The sequence below is a fragment of the Pundamilia nyererei genome, unplaced genomic scaffold (assembly GCF_000239375.1).
Source record: "Pundamilia nyererei isolate P.nyererei 1_Seehausen unplaced genomic scaffold, PunNye1.0 scaffold00117, whole genome shotgun sequence".
In the NCBI taxonomy this organism is placed as follows: Eukaryota; Metazoa; Chordata; class Actinopteri; order Cichliformes; family Cichlidae; genus Pundamilia; species Pundamilia nyererei.
Genome location: NW_005187518.1, coordinates 1,202,305 through 1,214,038, shown reverse-complemented (window position 1 = coordinate 1,214,038; position 11,734 = coordinate 1,202,305). Strand labels below are relative to the sequence as shown.

Sequence of the window (11,734 nt, the reverse complement as noted above, 5' to 3'; positions counted from 1 at the left end):
GTGTGTGTGTGTGTGTGTGTGTGTGTGTGTGTGTGTGTGTGTGTGTGTGTGTATGCGAGTGTGTGGATGTTTGCGAGAGGGTGGAGTGTGTTCAGTTACATTTTAGTTTTGATTCCTTAATTAAAAAGCCAGCTGAATCTGATATTTGTGACATAATTATGTAGTACTACTGCCAGTAAAACACAGTTGTGACCATAGACTACTGAGTCATCGCTAAGGTTTAGGCAGCTCCTACAAGCAGGCACGAACATCTACATGTACACAAACAAGCAAAATAAGAGTTTATTTCCTGGTGTGTCTTACTGTTTATAGAGTCTCCTGCATGGGCTTCTTCATTCTCTGGATAGGAAACAAAGGAAATTGAAGGATTTATAGAAAACTCTTGAAACCAAAATGCAACACATCAAACAGGCACTTCTGTTGACTTTAAACTCATTCATTTAATCAGCGGCAACACGAGGAGTCATGAAGTAGTGACTCTGGTGAGTCAAACAGATCTTACCTTCCTCTTCTCCATCCCTCTCAGTGCCTCCTGTTGAAAGATTAAATGACAAGGAAAAGAAGAAGCAGGAATATTAATGGAAATAGTTCAACTTTTTGCAGCATGCATTCATTTCCTGGGACATCTTTGAGAAAAATCGGCACTTTATAAACAACGCCTAATATAAAAGATACCACTAGCAGCTCGTTAACTTAGCACAAAGGGCAGAAGCAGGGAAAGGTCAAAACCAACTCTGCCCACAGCACCTTTGAAACTCACTAATTATAACAATTTATCTTGGGTTTTTCCCCCCACCTGATGACAAAACTTCAGTACGTCACTGCCCCAGAGTGTCATCTTAGCAACAGTTTTATTCAGATTAAACAACGTGTCACTTAACGAGTTTTAGAGGAGCTGGAAGAATAAAGAAAAGGTGTTTAAATCTATCCAAAGCAAAGGTGACACTTGCTGTCTGGATCTTCATATTACCAAGGAAAACAAGAGTGTGATTTTTCTCATTGTCCTTTCCAAAAAGAAAAATTATTCCATCAAGTTATGAAAATGTGGCTCTCACCATAAGCCTCATCCTCCTCTGAATTGTTGTCTTCGTCCTCTGAGCTCTCGTCGGTGGATGTTCCTGTGTTTTCTGTTCAACAAATCGATGTGCAGAGTATGTGTTAAAAGAATTTATCTTTAATAAAAAATAAAAGAGATTCATGCCACAGCTGGCTAAACATACAGTGCTGTGAAAAAAGGCTTGAGCACCACTTATTTCTTTTTATATTGCTTCCAGGGAGCCAGGCGGTCTAGTCTTTTTATAGTGGTCTTTGGCGACGGTTCTCCTGCCTTCCTGAAAGTCTATCAAAGATCTAAAAGACCTAATTTTCACTCTAGTTTTGTAACTTTATTTTCAGAAGAATGTTTTTGTTTGCTACAACCAATTTTTAAATTGTATATTTAGGACCTTTGTCACTAGCAGGCAGCCACAATGTTGTACCATCCCTTTAGGTGGATCTACAAAAAAAATGTTTACACAGTTCAGCAGATATACAACAGTATTTTGCACCAGCAAGGTGATTCTCAAAGAGCTATTAGCCAAAGATTTGACATATTTCATCATGACGTACTTAAAAAACAAATATATGAGGAAACTGGCCAAAAGAAGTGGCAGAGCTAGAAAACCATCTATAGCGGATTAACTGTATCTGAAATTCACGTCCTTAAGAAATAAGAAAAAATACTTAAGAAAGGGGAAACAGGAAGAAAAACTTGGGGTGTGCTAAATTACACAAGAACTGCAAGGGCAATAGAGGCAACAAAATTTGAAATATTTGGTTCAAATCATCATGTGAACAGAAGCGATGCTGTCATAGGGGATTTTTGCCAAAATTGATGGAATTACAAAAGCAGAAAAGTATCATCAGACTTTGATCCACCATGCTATGCCATCTGGAAAGAGTCTGGGGGCACAGCTTGACAATGAAACATATACATGCCAATGTAGTAAAAGCAAACCTGGATAGAAAAACACAGAGTGAAACCAGCATCAGTCATGGACTGGCCCCCCCAGAGCCAAAGAAGAGCTTTGGATGTTCTTCGAGAAGCGTGAAGAAATATTTCTGAACACTACTTGAAGGAATTACAAGAAAGCTGGGTCAGAGAGTTCAGGCTGTGTTGAAGAATAAAGCTGGTCATCCCAAATACTGACTTTCAACTCTATTTTTGCCTCAAATGTAGTATTTTCATGTGTGCTTGAACGTTGCAATAAATTGCTGAACCCATTTCCAATTTTGTAAACAAAATATAAAGAAATGAGGGGTGGCTCAAGACTTTTGCACAGTGCGATATTTGTGCTTACCTGAACCGCTGCTGTCATTTTCTGCCAGATTATCTGTAAACAGATTAGTGAAAACGTTGAGACGGCTGCTGGTTATTTAGAAAAATCTGATGCAATAATTTCAAAATGTGAGAAAATCCAAAAACATTTATTTCCTCCAATTTTATTACTCACTACTACACATATGTCATTGTGATTGTCATTATGGCATCATCACTACTACGGAAACTAGAATACTTTAAATGGTTTGATAATCAACCCCCTCTTTAGTCATACTGCCCAGGACCCTGACAGCTGTCAGAGAAAAAAGCTGCTGTTGTTTTACCAGAAAAGCAACCATAATTCTGCAGTAAAAATAGAAACAACCAATAGTATGTAAATCGAGGGAAAGCTAAATTATTCAGACCGTTTCTTCATCTACTTCCCCCACAAAGAAAAACACCTATTTAAGAGAAAGTAAGCCTCAAGCGCTCAACACTCACATGGTTTAAAAGTCAGAAAAAAGAAAGAAAAAAAAACTAGAGTGAAGCATGTGATGCATCACAAAAATAAGTACAGGATTAGAACAGGTGCAGCCCCAGTGAGAAACCTCCAGTTTTAGTTTACTTCTAGGTTCGTGCAGTGTGTGGTTCTAATTCATATTAGTCACCAAAAAGCCCTGAGCAGGGCTGAAGTACACCAGCAGTTTTTTATAGATGCGTCATTCACGGCAGCTGAACCGCAGCACCCCGTGAACAAGCCTGTGATAAGTGCAATGCATTAACATTCTGGCACATTTACGTAGATGGGGTCCAGAGGAACTGCTGCTGCTTCTCTCTTCCCAGCAGCACTGACTGTCCGTGGACCGGGCCATGTGGCCGAGCGCCAGGCTGGCTAATGGATGGAGCCCCTCCTCATCTGGCCCAGAGAGTTTTATCTTAGACTAACAAGCAGATGCTGTCTTTGCAGCTCCGCTCACAGCGCCTCCCTCATCAATCTCTCTGTCTCACTTTGCTCAATCTGTCTGCCTCACCTCTCCCTGCACTTTCTTCTCCATGCCTCTCTCCCTTGTCCTCATATGCCTCCTATGGCCCATCTCATTCACTGCAGCTGTTGCTGCTGCTGCTGTCTCACAGCTGAGCCAGCGGGCATCCCTCTTCTTTGTCGTTTGGGCATGGCTGCTTCCCTTCATCAGGCTGACAAATAAGGTGGAGAGCAAGTGCCCGCACAGATGCACACATGCAGATGCAATCACAAATATGCAGAGAGTGCTAGAGGCTGTGTGCAACCTCAAGGATTTGGTTAGTATTGAAAGGTGTTAGCTGCCATCTGCTGGCTGAAAACCATAATACAGGAAAAAAACAGAAAGAGGTTAATGGGTTCTTTTTGTGACTTATTAACTGACTCATTACTCCACCAGTAGATTTAAAGCTATCAAAATAAGTCAGCTTTGTCAGATCCATACTGGAATTCATGTTTTGGAAATATTATTTGAAAGACTGTAGATGTTTAGTGAATCTAAATATACATTTCTCCTACTTTAAATAAGACTAAACTACCAAACACTGGAAATGTGATATCCAATCCAGCTTCGAGTCAGGATCAGACTGATATCGATTTACAGTGTACCTGATATCAGAATGGTAACATACACTCGCTGGCCAATTTTTAAGTACACCTGTTGAATCGCTTGTAACCACAATCAGCCAATCGCCTGACAACAAGTCAAAACATCTAGGCACGTAGACACGTTCAGGATAACCTGCTGAAATTCAAACTGGGCATCGGAACGAGGAAAAAAGGTGATGTACGCGGTTTTAAACATAGAATAGTTTTTCAGAAACTGCTGATCTTCTGGGGTTTTCCTCACATAACCATCTCTGGGGTTTACAGAGAATGATCCAAAAAAGGGGAAGATATCCAGCGAGCATCAGTCCTCTGGCTGAAAATGCCCTGTTGATGTCAGAGGTTAGAGGAGAATGGCCTCACTGCTTTTTGCACCTCGTTACACTCGAGCTATCTGAATGCAAAATGGGCTGCAGCATCATCTGCCCGTTAGCTTAGAACACAGGATTGGACAAACATTGCCTGGTCTGATAAGTCTTACATTCTGCTGTTACATTCAGATGGCAGGGTCAGGTAGGGCGAAAACAAGATGAAAGCATGGATCCATCCTGCCTGGCATCAACACTTCTGGCAGGTGTAACATTTTCCTGGTTGGTGACCATCCCTTTATGACCACAGTGAACCTTTTTTCTCCATATTAAAAAGCTCAAATTATCTCACACTGGTTAATTAAACATGACTGTGAGTTCACTGTACTGAAATGGCCTCCACAGTCACCAGATCTCAAGGTAATAGCGCAACTTTTGCACACGGTGTTACAAGAGATTCAAATCATGAAGCAGCAGCTTTCAAGCCTTTCATGCAAATGATATGGAAACAAGGACAGCAAACAGGAAAGGTGAGCCAGCTGGGAAAATATAACGAAAGGACGAGTAAAACAAAATACAAGAAGTGATAAATAGATGAGGATGCACACTTTTCAAATAGCAAGAGAACAACTGAGAGCTCAAAGAAAATGAAAACATGAAGAGCTGCTGAAAGAGAGGGCAGGAAAGCAATGAACCGGCTGGTGTTTACCTTTGTTCTCAGGTGCGGGGATATCGCCGTCTCTGTAAGGCAGAAGAGATAACATTCAGACAAATATAAATCAAACAGAATTCTCCAGCCGTGTAAGATTCAAAGTGCTTTTTTATTTATTTTTGTTTTTAAAAATTGTGCAGCTGCAGGATCACGCAGTAGCCGGTACTTCTCCTTTTCTGTACGGCTGAGTAAATCAGTCAAAGAGGAAGTGTGTGGCTAAACGGCCTGCATCACACTTTCTCACGAAACTCCCTTCTCTCAAACGCTTTCAAAGCAGTGTTGATAGCAAAGGAAAGAGCTGAGGAAACATACAGGCTGGGTCTGTTTCCCATTCAACAACTCAGGTTAGACTCTTTTCATTTATGGCTTTATCATAAGACAGCATCAAGCAGAGCGTAAATATGGCTGTCTATTTTCAGGGCCATTGTGTAATATTATAATCATACAATGTTAGCTGGCTAATTATTGACTTTAAGCACTTTGTCCTACACATTTTTATGCACATGACAAGTTTTATCAAATATAAGCAAAAGACTGATAAACAGATCGCACCACACTAAACATCACTGCAAGCATCTGCAGTATGGTACTGCTCCTATATTCTTCTTAATGCTGCAATAATATATTCAGTGACAGCACTCAGACTTAGATATTAGATACCAGTCTTCCTGACTGTAAACACCAGCCGGTTCATTGTAAACAAAGCCAGACACGAACGCTGTCCAAGTGTTCGTATATGCTGTGTGAAGACTGGAGCAACCTGTTGATGCAGTCAGAGCAAGACGAAACACGCCTGTTCAAGGGTAAAAAAAAAAAAGAAAAAAAAAGCCAACCCCACAAGAAGAACGAGTTCACCACCAGCATGTGTTAAAAGAAAAAATAGGTCAGCCTTTGTTTTTTCCTGTCTCACTCTCGCTCTGCTGCAATTATATCCAAATGAAGCAAATGAATCAGGAAGCCTGGATTATTACCAAAGATCAAGAAGTGATACTTTATTTCTTTTGCTTGGCGGCTGTTTCGCCTGATAAGGAGCTGAGGCTTTCCTTTGTTTTTAAACATCTGTCCAGGAAGCTGAACTTTTTTCCTCTCTCTCTTTCTCTCTTCAAGGTCATCTCATCAGCGCCTCTGCCATACAGTCTCACAACAACACCACTGGGGTCATTGCCATGGTAATAGTAGTCATCTCTTCCTGTATGAGTCCTCATGCCTCCTATGATCTTACATGTTTAGAAATTAAAAACATACTCGATAACTCAAACTTCTGTGTGGTTTGTCTGTTTGTTTCTGCTTAAAGATAAAGCCCGGATCATGTCACAGTCGCAACAGCTTCCCACAAACAGCACAGAGAGGAGTGCGTTTGTGTATAGATAAACAACTGTCACATAGCACCAGCAGTGGAACAAAAGAGCCGCCCTTTGTCCCGGTCATTTATTGTCCAGACTTTACTGCTTTTATTGCATTTACAGCAAGTTAGAAATCTCTAATCAAATCATAAAGTGAAAGTTGGCCTTTTCCTGCTATAGCCTCCCAAACAAAGCTGGAGTTGGAATTAATTTCTATCACATTTAACAGATTCATAGATCTTTAAGGTCTTTTGGCATCTGATCATGTGTTTGGGGACTTTTCCTGCCAGGTGGGGCGTGATGCCGTGCGAGTAACTCAGTAGCTCCGATGACAATGAGTCATCAGTATCACTTCACCTGTCTGTGGCTCACGGATGAACTGATGGTGAATATAACAGAATCACTAAAGACAACTGTATGAATTAGAAGAGTACAGTCGGTTAAAACCCGCCGAATAATATCTCAAAGCATCACCAAGCCGCGTGGGCACTGTTGTGTTTCGCTCTGCGCTGCACTTTAATGTGAGGCTGTGCGTTAACGTGAACGAAAACCGATGTTTATTGTGTGTTTTTAATTGAACTAAACTGTTGCATAAGCTTTGCTTTACAGCTTCAGCTTTGGCACGCGCTACCAACTCGCTCGGTGATACGTTGTTGTCACACACAATGTTTAACAACAGAGCGGCGCGAGCGCACAGACACCAACAAAGAGATTTTAAACAGACCGTGTTTGCAACGAGGAAGCGAAAACTAGGCAGACATATATTGTTGTTGTTATTGTTTCATGAAATGCACGAGCAGATGAGCCCCGAAAAGACTACAACGACAATGACTCCCACTTCCTGTGCGTGGGGGACGAGAGGCGAGATTTTTAGCTCTGCATCCACGCCGATTCGCCCAAAACTGTTCACAATTGAAAAACACAAACCGCCGCGGATCGCGCACAGCAACGCTTTCCACTGATCTAGTAACAACTTACCCATCCTCGAGGTGGCAAGCCGCACCGCAGCTGGCCATCTCCGCCACCATCTTCCGTCTGTGGCCCCGTTATGCTTTCTCTTCTTCACTAGCGTGCGGAGGCTGCGCGTAAAAACACCTGGGAGGCAACATGAGCCTCTCACCGGCGGCGATCGCGTTCTGGGTTAAAGGGCTAAGCATTTATTGGGGGAGACCTCTTTGGCTGCATTACTTATTTCACATCATGCGTCCCGCAGAGTGTAGCATTTCCTCTTTATCGAGAAAAAAATAACTCGGTTTGACTCCCCCGGAAAAAGCGCTCACTTTCCTAAAATCCACAAAAAGGAAACATCAGAGTCCCCTTTTGTGCAGCCTAAATGTGGGATGTGTTGCTTTCTTTCACAAAAAAAACGTGGTTGTTTGTAAAAAGAAAGAAAAAATACAGACCACAGATCTTCACATCATAGGACCACCCGAATGTCTTTAGAGCAGCGCCACTCTCAGGATCAGCGCTGCTGCGCAGTTATTGCGCATGAATATGGGCGGGCCTGCAGCATCCCGCCACAATGCAGGCTTTGTGGAGTCTTGTTGATGATTTACAGCCCCACGCTTAACGCTTATTAAATAAGCGAGCTGCACAACCTGTGCGAAAGAAATGTTTACTGCTGGAAGCCTCAGACTGTCTGAATATGAATAACGGAAGATAAAAACCACACCGCTTAACTTTCAGGACATGCACAGAGTTTCCGCATGCAGAGGCCACCTTTTTGCATGAGTAAGCACAGCCAGAGGGTCCCCTGAAGCGATCCCCAAAGATATTGAAAGAGATAGAAGGTGATGATGATGATGATGAAGCACAGTTAGAGGTTTATTCTAATCATTTATGTAATAAGTAAAACAAAGTGTATAATGAGGATAGTGGGAGCTGGACGGTTACTTGGTTTACTTCAAAATAAAACAGGCATTTATCTGAGAGACGTTCATTGCACTGAAAGGAGCAACCAGCTTCCCGTGATGCAACTAGGTCACTTTTGAGCGGGAAAAAATACGCCTGCATTACAGAGAGGTAACCAGCAGATGTCGCATTAGACAACAAAACAAGAAGCACATTCCAACCTGATTGATGCACGCCTCTGATGTGAGGACTGATCACTGTCATCATACCATAAAGTTACAGTGGAATCAAATCAGAGAAGGTCAGCGTCCTATGGTGGATCTCGGCTAAGCACACTGGCCAGCAGAGAGAGCAAAAAAGGGAGGAAGGGCACTGTGTGTCTGTGAGATGTCCGGTGGGAGGAATGAGTGAGGGATGAAGGGCTTTCTTATTGATCTTCAAAGCACCTTTCTCCTCCCTCCATCCACTCACCGAGTTTGACGAGTGGATGTGTGGTTTATAGGCAAGAGAAAGGAAACACAGAGAGGGAGAGATGCCACAGACTAATGGGGGCATTATCCTAGTCTCAGAGTCTAAAGGGAGAGATCAGCTACTCCTCGCAGGGGTGAGACGATATCCCCAATACCTCAGGAAATCAGAGGAGATAAAGCAGAAGTGGTGGAAAAGAAGGGTGAGAGAAGTAGAGGACAGGAAAGGTCAACTTGATGAGAAGATAAGAAGAGATGGGGGGAAAGAGAAAATATAATAGGAAAAAGGGGTCAGTTAAATAGGTTAAGATGTAAATCATGAGAGCAGGAGGCACAAGACTTTAACCATAAACTCAATTTGTCACTCGAGTTGCAAAAACGTATAATTTAATATAGGCTAGTCTGGTATGAGAGTTCATTCGACCTGACTTGAGACAAAAAGCCGAAGAGGCTAATGTCAAGTTACAACAGCAGTCGCCTCAAGGTGCTAGATGAAGATTCAACGACCACACCTGGTGTGGTTTTACGCTGACAGAGTTAGCTGTGTTAGCGTTCTACAATTTACTCTTTTGCATGTCAAAAACCAATGCAGTATCAGAAAAATGATTATTTTGAACTCATAATGCTGCTGCAGTAAAAGTTGTTAAGACATTTGACCTCATGGTGGAGCTAGAGCAGTGGTTCTTAACCTTGTTGGAGGCACCGTACCCCACCAGCTTCATATGCGCATTCACTGAACCCCTCTTTAGTGAAAAATAAAATGTGATTTTTTTTACTGGTGCACAAAATGAGCCACGCATGTCATGGCGGAGGCTCTGCCGAACCCCTGAGACCGGCTCACCAAACCCCTAGGGTTCAATCGAACCCAGGTTAAGAACCACTGAGCTAGAGGAAACAAGAATATCAGTCAGTGGGACACATTGTGGGAACCATGAAATGCATCTATCAAATAATATGTCAGGCTGTGTAGAAGTTACTGACATATTTTAATGGTTAGATGGAGGCTTTGACCTCATAGTGATGAGGAATATTTAAAGTATGACGAAAGTCACTCAGTATGTTTCAGCTGCTGGGGATCTTGCCTGAAGTTACAAAGGGTTATCTGAATCCAGACTTAAAAAGCTCCGTGGAGCTTTTTGAGTCTTGATCAGAGCGGTGGAGTGATGGACCAGGCAACAGGTGACAGAGCAATGCTGCCATCTAAAACGCCTCATCACCAGCTACTAAAAATGCTGAGCTGTTGCACAGAAGCACTTTGGGCATTCAGTGTGGATTGTTGCCATTCTGGTAATTGCGCTGTTGTAACTATTATACTAAGCAGGGAGGGGAGGTTTAAAAAAATCAAAGCTTTGAGTCTTGATCTTAAAAATAGGTACTGGGAAAGCATCTGACTTTCATTCCTCTGTGACTCAGTTAAGACAGTGTTTCACTGTATGAGTGTATGTGTGTGTAATATGACAGGGCTTTTTTAATATAGACCCACCAACCAGTTTGGAAACCATGATGCCACACACCCTCGGGGGGTAATACGAGCCCTCGACGTGCCGACTCATTATCCATCACGTAGATACACACTCAAAACAACACACACACACACACCAACCTGATGAAGCACATATGAAGATGCTTCATCAGGGTGGAGGGAAACTCATACCTTGGCCATTTTGCCAACAGGGCCAGTTTATCACATGGAAAGATGCAAAGTTACTAAAGAGCCGTAACAGCTGAAGGCCTGCATAAAGAAGCAAGAGAAAGGGGACTAGGTACAAAGAGAAAACAGGAGAGAGACTTGGGAAATCGTTCAGCCATGAGAGCGTTCAAAGGAAATGTATGAGCCTAAAATTCTTCCATGTGTAATGAACATAATGAATTTCCCATTTTAAAGCATTAAAAAAACAGCGTGGAGCTGTTTTACTCAGATGCAAAGCTTCAGATCAGTGAGGGAAAATGCCTTTGAAAGTCTAATCTGAATAAAGTGCAGATAACTCCTGGACTTAGAGCTAATGCTAACTGCTTGTGACTGGACTGTGAATTCACTTGTGACACACCCCTCTCCCGCTTTGATTTCCTGCTCAGTATCTGAGGTCTATATTTGTTTGTTCTTTATTTTTACATGCAGTGTTGTTTTTCAGTAGTCACCTCTCGCTGCTGCCATCGTGTTGCTTTTTCCTTCCTCTTGGGTAAAAATGTTCTATGAGCACCACCAGGGTATTTTCACCTCACCCACACAGTTTACACTCTTTGTCTTCCACCCCCCCCACCCAGCCCCCCTGAAATTGCTGTCAAATTTAAAATAAAAAAAAAAGGTATGATAATGCAAGAGTTTCCTCTGCTGTCAGGAAATTATTTTTGCCAAAATGTCCTTTTATTCATAGAATGTAACTAGCAAAATTTGAAATTTCTTATGTCTTTTATAGATCCTGAAATGATTTTCTGCTTTGTTTCAGGATCTAAAATTAGATAAATACATTCTCAGATGCACTACGCCACATGACATATTGTATCTTGTCATTATTTATCAAAAACTGACGCAAAATGCAGAAGCAGTGTGTGAAAAATGAACACACCCCAGTTTGTAGAACCACTTTTACCAGCAATAACTTAAAGTAATGTTCTTTTGTATGACTTTATCAGTGTCTCACATCGTTGTGGAGGAACTTTTGAACCACTCGAACCAACGCACCAGTGCATTGAGGTTTGTGTGCATCCATTTATGCACAGCTCCTGTAAGGTCTTGCCATAGTATTTAAATAGGTTTGAGGTCTGGACTGGCTGGGCCATTTCACTACCTTGATTCTATCTTTTTCAGACATTATGTTGTCCTTGAGTTAATGACTGGAGGGTCCCCGGGTCCTGTGGCTGCAAAAATAAGCCCAAATCCTAACCCCTCCACCACCATGCTTGACAGTGGGTATGAGGTGTTTGTGCTGATATGCTGTGTTTGTTTTTTTGTTTCCACATGCTTTGTCCCACACGCCATCAAACTGTTTAACTCCTCTCTGGAGAGGAGAGGGAGGGGAAACAGGAGGACAAAGGAGGGGGGAACAACTAAGCTCTAGTGCCTCTTCACCTCACTGTGCAATACCTTTTGTGCAATACTTTTGTTAATAGTCAACGGTGCAATAGACTC

At 42.2% G+C, this 11,734-nt stretch overlaps 1 protein-coding gene across 1 annotated transcript in view; it reads right to left on the bottom strand.

Annotated features, from left to right (window-relative positions):
• Positions 1 to 7,733, bottom strand: part of LOC102201848 (uncharacterized) — a 16,312-nt gene extending 8,579 nt beyond the window's left edge. The window contains exons 1-6 of the mRNA XM_005742194.1: positions 7,265 to 7,733; positions 4,941 to 4,972; positions 2,340 to 2,372; positions 1,056 to 1,127; positions 503 to 532; positions 304 to 339 (exon numbers count right to left, since the gene is read on the bottom strand). Of these exons, the coding sequence (XP_005742251.1) occupies positions 304 to 339; positions 503 to 532; positions 1,056 to 1,127; positions 2,340 to 2,372; positions 4,941 to 4,972; positions 7,265 to 7,314 (253 nt within the window). The 5' untranslated portion in view covers positions 7,315 to 7,733. The remainder of the gene's footprint in view (positions 1 to 303; positions 340 to 502; positions 533 to 1,055; positions 1,128 to 2,339; positions 2,373 to 4,940; positions 4,973 to 7,264) is intronic.
• Between the last annotated feature and the right edge of the window lie 4,001 nt (positions 7,734 to 11,734).